Genomic DNA, 18,906 nt, shown 5'->3' with positions numbered 1-18,906 from the left:
TCCGCCTACCATATGGGAGGTCCAGGGTTCAAACCCAGGGCCTCCTGACCCGTGTGGTGCTCAGTGCTGATGCACACAAGGAGTGCCGTGCCACACAGGGGTGCCCCTTGCATAGGGGAGCCCCACGCACAAGGATTGCACCTTGCAAGGAGAGCCGCCCTGTGCAAAAAAAGCACAGCCTGCCCAGGAGTGGCGCCACACACATGGGGAGCTGACTCAGCAAGATGACACAACAAAAAAGAGACACAGATGCCTGGTGCCAATGACAAGAATGCAAGTGAACACAGAAGAACACACAGCAAATGAACACAGAGAGCAGACAAGTGGTTGCTGGTGGTGGTGGGGAGGAAGGGGAGAGAAAAAAAATGTAAATGTGCTAAATATACCCATTAAAAGATATAGATTAGACCAGGGGTTCTTAACCGGGGTTCCACAGATCCTCCCTCTCCCCCCACCCAAGGGATGCATGGAAAGATTTCAGGGTGGTCCATGAGCTTGAATTGAAAAAACAACTTAGTAGCTTTATTTTCTAACTGAAATCTAGCATTTCCTTCACTTACGAATGTATGTAAAATAAATTATAGTAGTATTCATTTCATATCACATTACAATTGCACATCTCAAAAAATCACGCTCATCATACTTTGAAATTACAATAAATGTTAGACCCAGTGCTATTTGGAAAACTGTCAGCTGCTACATACATTCTGAGAAGGGGTACATGTACATGGTTTTCACTTAACTGGCAAAGGGATCTGTGGAACAAAAAAGGTTAGGAACGCCTGGATTAGAATATATTAGATAATGGATTGTTAAAATCAAGGTATATATAACAGGAACATCTATAGCCTAGAGATACAGAAAGGTTAAAAATTAAAGGATGGAAAATATTATCTCAGGGAAATACCAATCAGAAGAAAGCTCGGATAGCTTTAGTTCAAAATTTACATAAGGAAAACCATTACTAGAAAACAGGTTTCAGAAATAGTGATTAAAAACTATACTTTTCTAGGAATATGCAACATTTCTGAGCTTGTATGTATCTAATAGTGTAGCCTAAAAATATAAGCAAAAATTTACAAAACTACAAGGAGAAATGACAGACTTACCATCAGAATGATCTATTATCAATTAAACATTTCTTTCAACAATCAGTATATCATACAAGGAAAAAATCAGTGACAATGTAGAAAATTTCAACAATACAATTAACAACTTATCTATAAAAAAAAAGACCAAAAAAAACCCAACTTATCTAGTAGGCATATACATATATAGAACACTGCCCCAAATAACTAAGATATCAACAAGTGTTCTCTAACTGTATATTAGAAATAATAGAAAATATTACTAGAAAACCCCTGCCTGTTTAAAGATTAGGAACCTTTTTCTAAAAATTGATGTATCAAAGAAGAAATAATACAATTTAGAACATTGAGAATAGAAGAATAAAGAATTATCTACAAATCAGAACATTGGGGTGCAGGTCTTAAATGTTTACAATTAAAAAGAAAAAGACAAAAAAATTAAGCATACAATTTACATTTGAAAAGTTGAAAAGATAGTCAAAATTATTGAAATAGAAAATACATTTCAGATAGAACTATAAAATGTTCTTTGCAAAGACTAAGATTGACACATGCTTGGCAAGATTGATCAAAGAATAAAAAAAGATGGCCCAGATAAACATTGTTAGAAATGAAAATAGAAGCATAACCATAAATGCTGCAAAGATTGAAAAGATAATTTTTTACAGCTAAATTTAAAACTGGGTGAAATATATTCCTGGGAATTTTGAACTTGCCAAAATTGACTAAAGAAGTAACAGAAATCTCAAATAATACTGTAATATTTCAAGAACTTGTATTTGTAGTTAAAACTTTTCTAGTGAAAACACTGTTATTTGGCAGATGGAATTCTGCCAAATATCCTAGGAATAAATAATTTCAATCTTAATAGACTATTCTGCAATATGTAAATAGACAACAGTCCCTAACTCATTTTAGGAGCCTAGCATAACCTTGATGCCTATACTTGATAAGAACAAAATGAGAAAGGAGAATTATAGTATAATTCTTATCTATAAGCATAATATTGAGGGCTTGCTCTTTAAGGTTAGAAATAGGGCAAGAATACCAGCTATTGCAACATTGTGCTGGAAGTTATAGCCAGAATAAGAAGGCAAGGAAAAGGATTGGAAAGTAAGAAATCAAACTGATTATTTTGGATGGTGTGATTTGCTATGTTGAATGACCTCACTCCACCCACCAAATAGATTCATCATTAACATTACTAAGATTTGGTTTAAAATCAATTATATGTATGTACTCTGGTAAGACAAAAAACATAAAAGTTTTTAACAAGATAAGCAATGTGAAGTACTTAGGTATAAATCTAACAAAAGCCAGATAAAACCTTTAGAGAGAACATGGTAAAACTATTGAAAATCATCACAAAAGACTTGAATACATAAAAATATATCATGTCCATGGATTACAGAATTCAATATCACAAAGATGTCTGTATTCCCCAAACTGATCTGTAGAGTCAATGCAATTGCACTCCATATCACAACAGGATTCAGTGTGTATGTAAGTTCATGGATTTTTATGAGCTGATTCTAAAATGTATATGGAAGGTTACAGGCCAAGAATAGCCAAGACATTACTGAAGAAAAAGAACAAGGTGGAGGAACTTGACTTAAAACAGTGGTGTATTGGTACAAGGATTATCTGTTTGACCAGTGGAACTAATTAGAGTTCCAAACTGATCACACATATGTGAAAATTTAATTTATAAGAGTATCAGCAGGGAAAGTGTAGACTTTTCAATAAATGGTGCTAGGACAATTGGTTATAAAGATAGGGGTAAAATTAATATTGGACTCCAATCTTACACCATACCAAAAAAACAGTTCCCAATGGGTTGAAGACATAAATGTGAACGGCATAATTATAAAACACTTTTTTAAAATGTAGGAAAAGAAGCACAGTGAATGGACACAAAGAGCAATGGGGTGGGGAAGGGGAGAGAAATAAATGAAAAATCTTTTTTAAAAATTTTAAAAAATAAAATGTAGGAAAATATCTTTTAAGTTGGGGGGTAAGAAAAAAATTTCTTAATATACAACAAATGCAAATGTAAATGAAAAAAATTTCAGTTGATTACATTAACATTAAGAGTGTGTTCATCAAAAGTCATCATAAATAAAGTGAAAAGACAAGCCACAAAGTGGAGGTGGTATTTATAACATATATCAAAGGATTCATATCCTTTGTCTGTCTAGTAAATAGAGGAAGAACTAGAGTTGAGAGGGATGTTGAGTGGATATATGTGTGGGTGTTTTCATTGAAAGAGGCTTAGAGCAGATTTGAATGATGATGGTAAGAAGGACAGATTGGAAATGCTAGAGAGAAATGGAATAATAAATCCCTTAAGAACTGGGAGGATGTGGAATCTATAATACGTGGAATGAACCTTAGACATTTAAGCATTAGTTTATAAATATCTCTATTATTTTCCTTGCAAAGTATGTATAGACTTTGTCACACAGCTATTTATCAAGTGTCTTACTGTACCAGGCATGCCAAGGGTACAGTGGTGAGCAAAATCAGTCCTAGGCCCAGTCCTTGTGAGTTTATAATTAATCAGTGGAAATAGACATTGATTAAAAACTTTTATTGTTTTTGTTTATAGAACTTTTGTACATTTTTAAAATTCATTTTTAAATTTATTTGGTTGAATAGATAATACTTTCACAAGAAGGAAATTTTTAAAAACTCAGATTTCCTTGTCAGGATAGGGATTAATAAGAGGAATCTATTTGTCCTTCACCAAATTGAAACCGTGTGCTGAAAACTCCACAGTAACTATTGCTATTTCATTGTTTCCCCTTTCTCCCCTAGTGAACCCAGCTAGCTCTAAGTGTGGAGTGGTAAACTGTGTGTGGTTCTTCTACTTGGGGATCATGCAGAGATTTTCACGTCTGAAGAGGGAGCTGGACCTGTTAGCCACAGAACCACCTCCAGGCATCACATGCTGGCAAGAAAAGGACCAAATGGATGATCTGCGAGCTCGTGGGTATCATTATTACAACGTGCCTAAGATGAGAGTCATGACCTTATTAAAGATACTGTGCTGAAATTTAGACATTTTTGTCTTATTCTAAAGTATGGAGCAATTTCATCTCAAAGTGCCCCACCATCATTCTGTCCTAATTTGTTTGCATTCATAGAAGATTTACTTGACATTTCTTACTTCTTTGGCCTTTTATTACACTTTTTGCTAATTTATGGCCAAGATATGTGCATCTGCTTTGAAGCAGTGTTTACACCAAAGATCACCATCTCAAATGTCTGTGAGGCTAGGCAGAAAATGTAAATGATTAGAATACTGCAGTCCAAACAAAACAAAATTGCAGATTGTTATTTGGTCTGTGATCAGCATTTTTTATCTTCTGTTTTAGATCTTTTGTATGTCCTTCCTTTGACACCATCAACTTTTGGGGTACATCAGTATCATGGTGCATTGCATGTGGACTTGTTGAAGCCCTGAGAGTGAATTATTGACCTAGACCCAGTTTCTCTATTAGGACCATAGGCCACCTTTGGTCCATATAGTGTGGTTAAATCGTCTGATTCTCTTTTAACTTTTTCTTTTCTTTTAAGAGATACTAGGTGGGGCCAACACTCCTTATGAAAAAGGTATTTTCAAGCTGGAAGTTATCGTTCCTGAGAGGTTAGTGTGAATTTGATTGTAAACCTACAGGGTTAAATGTAGTTATTGGAATACAAAGCAATGTAGTAGATAAAGCATTAAATTGAGGGATTAAAGGAACTGGGATTTAATCCTAGGTCTTAATGTGACCTTGGGCAAGTTATTTTATCTCTTTGGAGTTTGGTTTCCTTCTCTAAATAATGGTCTAGATTATGTCTAAAGCCCTTTTAAGTCAGCTTTCCTTTAAGGCTCTAATTAGATAATTTGCAGTGGCGGTAGTCTGTGCAGAATGGGGAAAGGAACAAATGAATATCTACTTGTTGAAATATAAACATCTATTTAACAGGTCAGATCCTGGCCAAACTTGTTAAAATCCTGAGAGAGGTAGCGTAATCATGTGGTACATCAGTTCTGAAAATAGTCTGTGAACTTGATAATATTTATTTCTTACTAAAGAGGCATAATAACTAAATGCAGTGTATAAATCTTTATGGACCCTGCACTTAATAATTATAAAAAACATTTTTGGAGCCTTGAAGGAGATCTGAATATGGACTAAATAATATTGGGATTATTTTAAATTTATCATGGTTGTAATAGTAGGATTGCACTTAAATAGGAGAATATCTTACCTTTATGAGATATGTGCTAAAGTATTTAGTGGGTGAAGAGGCTTGAATCTTGGTGGTAGGTATATGGGTGTTAATACTATTTCAACTTTTCTTATTGTTTGAAAATTTTCATAATAAAATTTGGGGGACAGAAGATTTGCCTCCCAAAGGCTACCTTTGGTAATACCAGCGTTGATGTTCTTTTTTTAATTAGAGGATTTGTTCCGAAGAGTCATGTAAAAATACAGCTTTCCCATATACCCCCCCCATTGTTGATACTTTGTATTAGTGTGGTACTTTAGTTAGAAATGAAAAAAGAATATTAAAATAGTACTATTCACTATAGTTCATAGTTTACATTACATGTATTTTTCCCCATATACCACTCTATTATTAACACCTTGTATTAGTGTTATATATTTGCTATAATTCATGAAAGAACATTCTTGTACAATTAACCCCAGTCCATCAGCCATAATAGGGTTCACTATGTTATACAGTCCCATGTTTTATTTTCTAACTTTCAGTCTAGTAATATACATGACCCCAAACCTCCCCTTTCAACCACATTCATATACATAATTAAGTGCTGTTAATTACACTCAATAATGTGCTAGAATTTGCTTATTATAATTCATTATATCAGTGAGATCATACAGTATTTGTCCTTTTGCGTCTGGCTTGTTTCAGTCAGCATAACGTCTTCAAGGTTTATCCATGTTGTCACATGCATCAGGACTTTATTCCTTTTTCAGCTGAATAATATTCCATCATATATATATATATTGTTTATCAGTTTATCAGTTAGTGAACACGTAGGTTGCTTGCATCTTTTGGCAATTGTGACTAATGGCATTGTGAACATTGGTATGCAAATATCTGTTCAAGTCCTTGCTTTCAGTTCTTCTTAACTATATACCTAGTAGTAGGATTCCCAGGTCATATGGTAATTCTATATTTAGCTTCCTGAGGAACTGTCAAACTGTCTTCCACAGTAGCTGCACCATTTTACACTCCCACCAACAATGAATGAGTGTTCCTATTTCTCTACATCCTCTCCAACACTTGTAATTTTCTGTTTTTTTTAAAGGTAGCAATTAGAGTGGATGTGAAATATCTCATTGTGGTTTTGATTTGCATTTTGCTAATAGCTAGTGATGTTAGCCGTTTGTATATGCTCTTTAGAGAAACATCTATTCAAGTCTTTTGCCCATTTTTATATTGTGTTTGTCTTTTTATTGCAGTTTTAGTTCTGTATATTAAACCCTTATCAGATATGTGGTTTCCAAATATTTTCTACCGTTGTGTAGGTTGTCTTTTCACTTTTGTGACAAAATCCTTTGATACCCAAAAGGTTTTAATTTTGAGGAGGTCCCATTTATCTATTTTTTCTTTTTTGCTTATGCTTTGGGTGTAAAGTCCAAGAAGCCATTGCCTATCGTAAGATCTTGAGGATGCTTCTCTACATTTTCTTCTAGGAGTTTTATACTCCTGGCTCTTATATATTTAGGGTTTTGAACCATTTTGAGTTAGTTTTTTATATTGTGTGAGATAGGCGCCCTCTTTCATTCTTTTACATATGGATATCCAGTTTTCCCAGCACCATATGTTGAAGACATTATTCTTTCCCAATTGAGTAGACTTGGCAGCCTTGTCAAAAATCACTTGGCTGTAGATGTGAGGGTCTATGTCTGAACTCCCAATTTGATTCCAGTGGTCGCTATATGTGTCTTTTTGCCAGTACCATGCTGTTTTGACCAATATAACTTTATAATACGTTTTTTTTTAATATATTTTTTATTTATTTTTAAAAGATATTTAGATTACATAAAGTGTTACATAAAAAAATATAAGGGGGGAAGCAGATGTGGCTCAAGTGATAAGGCCTCCACCTTACCATATGGGAGGACCTAGGTTTGATCCCTGGGGTCTCCTGGTGAAAAAGAAAAGAAAGTGTGGCTGCACAGCAAGCCAGTGCCCCTGCAGTGAGCCGAGTGTCCACTTAGTGAGCCGAGTGCCTGTGCAGCAAGCCAGTGTTCGCATGGTGAGCCGAGTGCCCACCTGAGTGCCTGCATGGTGAGCCAGTGGCTGTGAGGTGAACCAAGTGCCCATGCGAGTGCCCTTGTGGCAAACTGAGTGCCCACATGGTGAGCCAAGTGCCTGCATGAGTGCCCGCATGGTGAACCAGTGCCTGCGCAGCAAACCAGTGCCCGTGCAGCAAGCCAGTGCCCACGTGGCTAGCCCAGTGCCTGCACAGCAAACTGAGTGCACGTGCAGTGAGCCAGTGCCTACTAGTGGGTCATGCAAGATAATGACGCAACAAAAGAGAGATGAAGGGGAGAGTCAAGGTGGAGCGCAGCAGAGACCAGACTGAGGTGGCACAATTTACAGGGAAATGCTCTCCACATCAGAGGTCCCCAGGATCTAATCTCTGTGAATCCTAGAGGAGAAAGAGATGAGAAGAGAAAAAGAGAAATAGATACAGAAGATCACACAGCGAATGGACACAGACAGAAAAAACAGTAGGGTGGGGGAGGAGGAGGGGAAGAAAAAATATAAAATTTTTTAAAAAAGTTATAAAATATATATATATATATATAAAGGATTCCCATATGCCCCACTCCCCACACCTCCCACTTTTTCCCCACATTAACAACTTCTTTCATTAGTGTTTTATATTCATTGCAATTAATGAACACACTTTAAAACATTGCCATTAATGGCCTGTATCTGTCATTGCAATGTTATTCAGGTCAATTCCAAGTCCTGAAAATGCCCCCATATTACACCTTTTTTTCCCTCTCCCTGACTTCAGCACCTCTACAGACCACTGTCTCCATATCAATGATATAACTTCTTCCATTGCTAGAATCACAATAAGTCTATAGTAGAATACCAGTATGTCTACTCTAGTCCATATTTTATTCTCCAGTCCTGAGGTTTCTGGGATGGTGATGCCCACTCCACCTCTAATTGAGAGGGGACTTCGATCCCATATGGCTGATGGATGGGGCTCTCTTACTTGCAGTTGTAGACTCTCTGTTCCTTGGTGTAATGGTTGTTCATCCTCACCTCCTCGTTAGTTGTCCGGGGTGAGTCCAGTGAACTGGAGAGTGGGTGTTGCAACTCTGCTAAGGCTCAGGGCCCAGCTGGCACATGGACAGCCCAGAGATTCAAGTCTCTTGGATGTACACCTACCAACTCCAGCACCAACTCTAAGTTCAAATAAAAGGGACTGAAGAGGCATGTGTAGAGAAGTCACATCTTGAGTCCAACTCTGTCACACTCGGGTGCACAAACTCCAAAGTAGGGCCCACTGGCAAGGCACCAAACTCTGGAGCTATCTGCCATGACTGTAGGACCTGGGTGTCTCCAGAGTCCTCAGGAGCCCCGCTATTTGTGGCAGTATCTACTTTGGCTGTCTATGAGATCCTGCTGAGATGCACATAAGCGTTACCTCTCTGATGACCTCCTGACTCACTTTATAATATGTTTTAAATCCAGGAAGTGTGAGTTCTCCAAATTCATTCTTTTTTAATGTTTTTTTGCTACTCAGGGCCCCTTAACCTTCCAAATAAATTTGATAATTGGCTTTTCCATTTCTGAAAGTAGGCTGTTGAATTTTTTAAAAATTTATTGAAGTATATCATTCATATTGAACATATATAAATAATAAGTGTATAATAAAAGTTGCCAAAGATGTACTTACCAAATCCAATGGATGTGTCATGATGATGGGAACGAGTGTTGTTGGGGGGGGATAGGGGGGGTGGGGGGGTGGGGTTGAATGGGACCTCACATATATATATATTTTTAATGTAATATTATTACAAAGTCAATAAAAAAATAAATAAATAAAAAAATAAAAGTTGCGAACTTAGAAAACAAACATTTATAACATCATGCAGGGTTCCCATACATAATCCCACCACAGATACCTTGCATTGTTATGAAACATTTGAAAAAATTATGAAGAGAATCATCCAAGTATTACTGCTAACTATAGTCCATATTTTATATTTGAAATATTTTTTACCCAATCCACCCTATTTTTTTGTTCATAAACCATATTTCTCTAAAGTGACATTTAGTATAATCACTGAGATGTGCATATATCACTTCAGTCAATATTAGAGCATTTTCTTTACTCAAAAAAAAAAAAACCACTGTTATACCCATATGTTCACACTACTAATTGCAAATCCTGTCATGTGCTTTCACTATGTATGCATTCCCAAACATTCCCAATTTACCAATTCTGCACAGATTAAACCTCAGCTTTCCACTCTCTAACCACATTCTACTCTCTAGTGACTTAGATTCTAGCTATTAACTCCATGAGTTTGCTCATTATGTTTAGTTCATGATAGCAAAATCGGACAATATATGTCCTTTTGTTCCTGGCTTGCTTCACTCAGCATAATATCCTCTAGGTTCATCCATGCTGTCATATGCTTCACAACTTCATTTCTTCTTACAGCTGCATAATATTCTATTTTGTTGGTTTGTTTATCCATTCATCAGTTGATGAACACCTGGCTTCTTTCTGTCTTTTGGCAATTGTGAATAATGCCACTAAGAACATCGGTGCATATGTGTTCATGTCACTGCTGTCACTTCTTCCGGATATATACCTAATGGTGGTATTGCCAGATCACATGGTAGATCTATATCTAACTTCCTTTGGAGCCACCAAACAGATTTCCACAGTGGCTGTACCATTCTATGTTCCTTCCAACAGTGAATAAGTGTTCCTATCTCTCCATATCCTCTCCAACACTTGTAGTTTTCTGTTTTGTTATTAGTGGCCACTCTAATAGGTGTAAAATGATATCTCATTGTAGCTTTGATTTGCATTTGCCTAATAGCCAGTAATGTTGAACATTTTTTCATGTGTTTTTTCACCATTTGTATTTCTTCTTTAGAAAAATGTCTATTCATGTCTTTTGCCCATTTTTTCTAGTTTTTAACTTTATTTTGTGCATTTAATAATTGAAAATATAAATATAATTTAAAAATAAAAATAAAATACAGTTGAATAAAAACATACATTTCTCAATTATATGTACTAGATATATCTACTTTTTTTTTTTTTAGGTCCTACAATGTGTTACACAATATATTTGGTTCATAGTAACATAGTCATACAGTATTTGTCCTTATGTGTCTGACTTGCTTCACTCAACATAATGTCCTCCAGGTTCATCCATGTCATCACATGCTTTACAACTTCATTTCTTCTTGCAGCTGCATATTATTCCATCGTGTGAATATATCACATTTTGTTTATCCATTCATCAGTTGATGGCCATCTGGGTTGTTTCCAACTTTTGACAATTGTGAATAATGCCACTATGAACATAGGTGTGCAGATGTCTGTTCGTGTCACTGCTCTCAGTTCTTCTGGATATACCCAGTAGTGGAATTGCAGAGTCTTATGGCAAGTCTATATTCAATTTCTTTAGGAGCTGCCAAACAGTCCTCCACAGTGGCTGTACTGTTCTGCAAAGTAAATAAGTGTTCCTATCTCTCCACAGCCTCGCCAACACTTGTAGTTCTCTGTGTTTTTAATAGTGGCCATTCTGATGGGTGTTAAATGATATCTCATTGTCATTTTGATTTGCATTTCCCTAAACATTAGTGATGTTGAGTGTATTTTCATGTGTTGTTTTGTGTAGGTTTTTTGCCATTTGTATTTCTTTGGATAAATATCTATTCAGGTCTTTTGCCCATTTTTTAATTGGTTCATTTGTATTTTTGTTGATTTGTAGCATCTTTACATATCATGAATATTAGACCCTTGTCAAATGTGTGATTTCCAAATATTTTCTCCCATTGAGTAGGGGGCATTTTTACCATCACAGAGTCCTTTGAGGTGCAGAAATGTTTAATTTTGAGGAGGTCCCATTTATCTATTTTTTCTTTTGTTGCTTGTGCTTTGGGTGTAAAGTTTAAGAGACCCCTACCTACTACAGTTCTTGTAGAAGTATCCCTACATTATCTTCTAGGAGTTTTATGGTCCTGGCTTTTATGCTTAGGTCCTTAATCCATTTTGAGTTGATTCTTGTATAGGGAGTGAGCTAGGGGCCCTCTTTCATTCTTTTAGTTATGGATATTCAGTTCTCACAACACCATTTATTGAAGAGACTGTTCTTTTCCAGCAACGTGAACTTGGTAGGCTTATCAAAAGTCAGTTGAGCATAAAAGTGAGGGTTTATCTGAGGAACTCTCAATTCAAAATTCAATTCCATTGATCAATGTGTTTATCTTTATGCCACTACCATTCTGTTTTGACACTTCAAGAGCAGGAAGCATGAGTCCTCTGACTTAACTCTTCTTTTTTTTTAGAATGGAAAAAATTAAAAATCATTTATTAGGCCATAAAAGTAATATCTCTCTGAAAATAGTTGAATTACAAAGGAAAATATTAGAAATATCTCAAAATTAAATTCATGTAGCCAATGATAAGGATATTTTCTCAGATTTGATTTCACATATTACAAAATTTAACCCAGTTAATTGGTGGAAATCACAGCATTTCCTGTCAGTTTTAGGAATAGGGCTAATCATATTTGTTCTGTTGCTCATGATTCTCGCCTGTGCCAGACAGTGCTTTCAAAGAAAATTGCAAAGTTTAACAGCCATGGGACATGCAAATAATTGGGTGCTAGCAAAAGCACTTCAGTAATTTCCCCAAGTCAAAGAGCTTGGCTGGTAGTCAATGATGGGTAAGACTCTCAGAGGAGAGCAATCTAAGACAGGCACAGTCACCTTGACTGAAACAAAAAGGGGGAGGTGTTGGAAACTGAGGCACAGTGGCCTCTCAAGGAGAGATGTGCTGTCTCCATGCTAGTGCTGTCTCCATGGCTATGCTTGCAACCTAATGAATGTAGTAATTAAGAGTCCCGGCAAACGGGATGAAGCTGTTAAAGGCTGAAAGAAAAGATGAGCACATACCTTTTGTAGTGAATGGAACACTTAGACTTTGTACCCTGAGATAAGATTTTTTAAAATTCCTTAGACTATGGGTAATGCTGATAGTTAATACGTGTTGCTCCTTAATGTCACGTATGCTATGTTTGTGCTTATTGGCATGTAGGCTACCTTTGCCTGCTTCTTGGCACATACAATGGGGTATATAAAGAGCCCCTTGTAAACAATAAAGTTGTCTGATGAGCTTGCGGCTTCAGTGCTCTCAGATCCCCTGATCCCAATCTCTCTTTGTCTTTCATTCCCAGTACCCTTCAGGTTGGCAACTCTGACAATTTAGATTATGAAGTCCCCATGTTCAAGTAAAGGTTCCAAAAATGAAAATTGTATAGAGGCCCGTATTAGTCAGATTCTCTAGGGAAACAAAACCAACAGAGGATATCTGTAAATAGTTTGAGGTTTTATAAAATTGCCTCATGCAACCATGGCAATGCATAAGTCCAAATTCTTCAGGGCAGGCAGCAAGCCAGGGGTTCCAGTGAAGGTCTTTGATGAACTCCCAGGAGATGCTGGATTTTATGACTTTTTCTTTAACTGTGTAAACTCAGGTGTTCAACCAATTCATCTTCTCTAATTCCTCATGGTGAACCCTCAGCTCTTCATTTTAAAGTTGAGGTGAAGATGTTGCTCATAGTCCATGAATACTTCATGGTCATGGAATAGATAGTGACTGCTATTTGTTTTCAGTAAAACCCTCAATGACGGGTGGTTTCTTTCTGCAATTTTCCAGTCCTGTGTCATCTCAAACACGTTAAACTCATAATCACTCAGTTTTAGTGATTTATCAGTGACAGTTTAGATTCAGATATTGGTGCTTTTGATGCTGTTCTCTGGTTTTGCCTTCAGTTGATATTTCATTCTTCTTGTTCCTGTAACCAGAACTGGGAAGGTCTGGTTGATGTCCTCTTGGGAGCAAGTTTGGAAGAGACTGTTACTGCATGTTACTGCACTCTGACCCTGGGAGGCAGCAAACACTTCTTTGTGGCGTCTTTTGTGCAAACACTGTGAAGGCTGCTGTGCAGAATTCAGAGCTGAATGGGTCAGGTCACAGTGCTAGAGGACCCTGATGCCTGACCTCTGTCAGGCCTTGTCTGGGCTCCATCCAGCATGCTCTGCTTTCCACATCTGCAGGTCCTCGGCCTCCTTCCTTGGCTCTTGGAACACAACCTCCACCTTCAGTCCCACATTCCGCTGCACAGGCGGGACACGGGGGTCCCGAGGGTGGGCGAGTGCTCCCCGCAGCCCCCCATGCGCCCCAACACCGCCTCCCTCCTGCCCTTGGGCTCACAGGGGTGCCGCGGGAGCGCGCAGCAGGTCCGCGGGGCAACTCTTCTTTTTTAGGATGTTTTTGGCTATTAGGGACTCCTTTCCCTTCCAGATAAATGTGATAATTGACTTTTCTATTTCTGTAAAGTAAACTGTTGGAATTTTGATTGGGATTATGTTGAATCTGTCAGTCATTTTAGGTAGAATTGACTTCTTAATGATATTTAGTCTTCCAATCCATGAACATGGAATGTCCTTCCCTTTATTTAGGTCTTTGATTTCTTTTAGCAGTGTTCTGTAGTTTTTTTGTGTGTGTACAAGTCTTGTACATCCTTGGTTAAATTTATTCCTAGATATTTCATTATTTTAGTTGCTATTGTAAGTGGAATTTTTTCCCTGATTTCCTCCTCAACTTGCTCATTACTAGTGTTTAGAGGCACTACTAATTTTTATGTGTTGATCTTGTTCCCTGCCACTTTGCTGAATTCATTTATTAGCTCTAGTAGCTTTGTGGTAGATATTTTGGGGACTTTCTATATATAGGATCATGTCATCTGCAAATAGTGAAAGTTTACTTCTTCCTTTCCAATTTTGATGCCTTTTATTTCTTTTTATTGTCTAATTGCTCTGGCTAGAACTTCCAGTACAGCGTTGAATAACAGTGGTGACAAGTGGACATCCTTGTCTTGTTCTAGATCTTAAAGGAAAAGCTTCTAGACTTTCAAAATTTAGTATGATGTTAGCTGTGAGTTTTTCATATATGCCGTTTACAATGTTGAGTAAGTTTCCTTCCATTCCAATTTTTCTGAGTGTTTTCAAAAAAGGATGCTGAATTTTGTGAAATGCATTTTCTGTAGCAATCGAGAGGATCATGTTTTTTTCCATTAATTGATTTTTTATGTTGAACTACCCTTGCATACCTGGGATAAAACCCACCTGATCATTCAATTTTTTGCAAATTAGTCTTAATTCCTCTTGGAATGATTGGGAGAATTCACCTGTGAAGCCTTCTAGTCCTGGGCTTTCCTTTCTTGGGAGGTTTTCCATGACCGTTTCAGTTTCTTTGCTTGTAATTGGTCTATACAGATCTATTTCTTCTAGAGTCAGTGTAGGTTATTCGTGTGTTTCTATGAATTTGTCCATTTCATCTAGATTATCTAATTTGTTGGCACACAGTTGTTCATAATATCCTCTTATGATCCTTTTTATTTTGTGGGGTCAATAATAATGTCCCCCCCTCATTTCTGGTTTTACTTTTTTGCGTCTTCTCTCCTTTTTTGTTAGTTTACCTAAGGGTTTGTCAACTTCATTGATGTTTTTAAAAAACAAAGTTTCATTTTTGTTCTTTTAGTTTTGTTAATTCCAGCATTATTTTTTTTTAACATTAGTGACCAGGAAACTGTTTATAATATATTAAACAATATTGAAATCATGTCCATTGTCCTATGCTTTCATAGGTACCCATTTGAACCTCCTAAGATCAGATTTCTGACTCCAATCTATCATCCAAACATTGATTCTGCTGGAAGGATTTGTCTAGATGTTCTCAAATTACCACCAAAAGTGAGTGGTGGGTAAAGGGTTGACTCTATGGCAGTCTGTTTTCCTCATCTGTAAAACTTGAATTAGGGTATCACATTTTTAGTAATATAAAAACACCTGCTCATCTGTCTCTATATAGGGTGCCTGGAGACCATCCCTCAACATTGCAACTGTGTTGACCTCTATTCAGCTGCTCATGTCAGAACCCAACCCTGATGACCCGCTCATGGCAGACATAGTGAGTATCCCCATTTTCTCTGCAGCATGTGTCCTAGTTTCTCTAAACTCTGACTCTCCATGTGTGAGGATTGCTGCAGCAGCTGGTGCTTACCACTGCAAATCATTTTTCTTGCCATTGACTTTTGTTTGATTTCATCTCAGTCCTCAGAATTTAAATATAATAAGCCAGTCTTTCTCAAGAATGCCAGGCAGTGGACAGAGAAGCATGCAAGACAGAAACAGAAGGTATGAAATTTGAACAGCTCTGACTTTGCTACTGTTATTAGTCCATTAAGCATGTATGTACAAATAATGTTTATTAGCTTTGCCAGATTTATACTAGTTGATCCTTTTCTCCTATGGTAACCTTCTAATTATTTAGCAAAATAGCCTCATAGCTCAACCAACAGATTTTTCCTAGCAACTATATATTGACAACACTAGAGGGCAGGCAGCATCTGGTTAATTTTTTGTACTTCTTGGGGGTAGCAGGGATAGAAGGGAGGTGATTCATAAAGTTTTCTTTTTAACATCAAGAAGGGACTGTATCTGCTGGAGTGGCAGAAAGAAGGGTGCAGAATGGGAGGAGAAAACTGACGTTTCTTATGAGCCATTCATGGATGAATGAAGAAGGAAAAACCTCCCCAGTTTAAGTCCATAGAATATCCTCATTTAACAAAATACAAATTGCAGGGAGATTAAGATTAGCACATCCTGATTCTTGCTGAGTAGCAATATCTTTCAGATTGAGTTAAATAGAAGTTATGTTTACTTGTGAAAGAAATTTAAAAATTAAAACATACAAAAGATTGAGGAATATGCTTTTGGAGGGAATATCAAATACAAGAGGCAACAAAGAAGTACTGGAAAGAATGTTACAGAGCTTCATTTCCCTCCATCCTGACATGAAACCTTGTTGTATTCCCCTATCTTCTCTTTTCTTAGGCTGATGAAGAAGAGGTGCCTAATAATCTGCCAGAGGCTGCTGACTCAGAAGTACACAACACAACACAAAAAAAGAAAGCCAGTCATCTGGGAGGAGTAGAAAAGAAATTTCGCCCTGATATTTAGGGGGTTTGTTCTGGTCCATCTTAGTATATTTTCCTTCTTTGCTGAAGTGGGTCTCATTTGCCTACCTTTCTTGAATGTTTCTTTATATTTAATGACATAATTTTTGTATCCTATAAAACAGACTGTATATTTATGTTTTCTTCATTACAGTGATTCTCTGAGTATAATTTGTTTTATTTATCTTGTACATACGTATTTCTAAATCTTTTAATCTGAAAAATAAATAATCATTTAATGTTGAGTATGTGTTTATCCTGCATTTGTGTCTGAGAGTGAACTAGCTAGAAAGCTATATAATCAGAGTGTTAAAACATTTGGAATTGTCCTTTATTTTGCTGACTTACCACTATCACTTGGGGCACCAAATATTTGACATAGGTATAAAATTGCTGCTAGAAATAATTGAATACTACTAGGCTTTTAGGGATTCTAGGCTTTGGTGGAATTTTAAAACAATTTGAGAATAAAGGTGATTGTCCTCTTTTTATTATTTTTATTTTTTGTGTTTTTTTGCAGCTTTCACTTTTTTTGATTTACATAGCTGACCACAATTGCTATGGTGTAACTTTCATCATTCAACAGTTATTTATTGACCCCCTCTCAATTAGAGGTGGAGTGGGCATTAACCACTCCAGAATCCTCAGGATTGTGGAATGAAATACGGATCAGAGTGGACTTACTGGTATTCTACTATAGACTTATTGTGATTCTAGCAATGGAAGAAATTGTTTCATTGATGTGGAAATAGTGACCACTGGGGGTGCTAAGGTCAGGGAGAGGGGGAAAGAGGTATAATATGGGGGCATTTTCAAGACTTGGAATTGTCCTGAATGACCGATACATGCCATTATATAACCTGCCATAACCTACAGAATTGAATGGGAGAAAGTGTAAACTACAATGTAAACTATGGTCCATGCTTGGTGGCAATGCTCTATAGTGTATTCATCAATTGCAGTGAATGTACCACACTAATGAAGGAAGTTGATAATGTGGGAAAAGTGGGAGGTGTGGGGAGTGGGGCAAGTAGAAATCCTTTATGGGTTTTTTTGTGTGGCATTTTATGTAATCTAGGTATCTTTTACAAATAAGAAGAAAAAAAATTTTAATATATTGAATACCTACAGTATATACAAACATAGCACTAGTGTTTTAGAATATAATGGTAAACAAAATCAGACATGGGATTACGTAAATAATCATACATATTTAAAATAGGGATTGTTACAATCCCTTTCTCCTGTTTCATTTCTTAACAAGTGCTAGAGTTGAATCTCCTACATATGATTTTATACTTGTTTTTATTATTGTATTTAAATGACAGAACTAACAGACTTGAATAGAAATCATTTGAAGTGGGAAGAAGTTAGCCATCCATGCTGACTGAGAATTTTGAGATATGTAGATATTAGGAGAAATAGTCTGTAATGTCCCATCCCAGCAGAACAATGAGCATTTTAGATCTAGGCTAGGTACTGTGCCTATCTCTGAATAGGCAATTTCCATTCATGTGCCTGTGAATTATTTTGTACCTTTCACTCAGCAGCAGCCTGCCATGCAGCATATATGCTGTTTAATTCATGCAAAGAAGAGAGCATGATAAGTGTGAATTTAAATAAACCACTAATGACAAGTGATGGCATAAACCAAAAATATAAATTTCCTTTGTATTTCCCTATTATAAATATTCAACTTCTATAGAATTCTTGAACTCACTTTTCAAAATCAGCTATTGTTCTCTTTAAGGCCCAGGGTTTCATTCCAGGTTTATCTCCTATATTAATGCATTCTTTTTTTTTTAAAGATTTATTTCTCTCCCCTTCTTCCCTCCCTACCCCTCCCACCCCTTGTCTGCTCTCTGTGTCCATTTGCTGTGTGTTCTTATGCATCCTCTTGCATTATCTGGCGGAACTGGGAAACTGTCTCTTTTTTGTTGCATCATCTTGCTGCATCAGCTCTCCATGTGTGCAGTGCCACTCCTGGGTGGGCTGCGCTTTTTTCACGTGGAGCAGCTCTCCTTGTGGGGCGCACTCTTGGTGCGTGGGGTACCCCTACGCGGGGGTGCCCCTACATGGCATGGCACTCCTTGCATGCAGCAGCACTGCGTGTGGTCCAGCTTACCACACGTGTCAGGAGGCCCTGGGGATCGAACCCTGGACCCTCCATATGGTAGACAGACGTTCTATCAGTTGAGCCACTTCCCTTCATGTATTCTTTTTTTTTTTAATTGAAAACACCATATTTGCATTTTATTGGATATGCTCCAAATGCCCAAACATTTTTTTGTTTATTATTTTGCTGTCTCTAATAGTTGTTTTTTTTTAATTTCTGAAGGCCAAGTGCTTCCTCTTTTATTTATTTTTTTCCTTCTTTATTTTCTTTAAATGTTACATTAAAAAAATATGAGGTCCCCATATACTCCCCACCCACACCCACCCCACTCCTCCCACATCAACAATCTCTTCCATCATCATGGCACATTCACTGCACC

At 37.0% G+C, this 18,906-nt stretch overlaps 1 protein-coding gene across 3 annotated transcripts in view; it reads left to right on the top strand.

Annotated features, from left to right (window-relative positions):
• Window positions 1-16,656, top strand: part of UBE2T (ubiquitin conjugating enzyme E2 T) — a 30,533-nt gene extending 13,877 nt beyond the window's left edge. For all 3 annotated transcript variants that reach the window (XM_012520995.3, XM_012520994.3, XM_004481920.5), the window contains exons 2-7: window positions 3,906-4,076; window positions 4,668-4,737; window positions 15,041-15,146; window positions 15,265-15,363; window positions 15,507-15,590; window positions 16,290-16,656. In XM_012520995.3, the coding sequence (XP_012376449.1) occupies window positions 3,968-4,076; window positions 4,668-4,737; window positions 15,041-15,146; window positions 15,265-15,363; window positions 15,507-15,590; window positions 16,290-16,415 (594 nt within the window). In that variant the 5' untranslated portion in view covers window positions 3,906-3,967 and the 3' untranslated portion in view covers window positions 16,416-16,656. The remainder of the gene's footprint in view (window positions 1-3,905; window positions 4,077-4,667; window positions 4,738-15,040; window positions 15,147-15,264; window positions 15,364-15,506; window positions 15,591-16,289) is intronic.
• Window positions 16,657-18,906: the final 2,250 nt, after the last annotated feature.

This window comes from Dasypus novemcinctus, chromosome 13 (assembly GCF_030445035.2).
Source record: "Dasypus novemcinctus isolate mDasNov1 chromosome 13, mDasNov1.1.hap2, whole genome shotgun sequence".
In the NCBI taxonomy this organism is placed as follows: Eukaryota; Metazoa; Chordata; class Mammalia; order Cingulata; family Dasypodidae; genus Dasypus; species Dasypus novemcinctus.
This window is presented reverse-complemented; position numbering and strand designations above follow the sequence as displayed.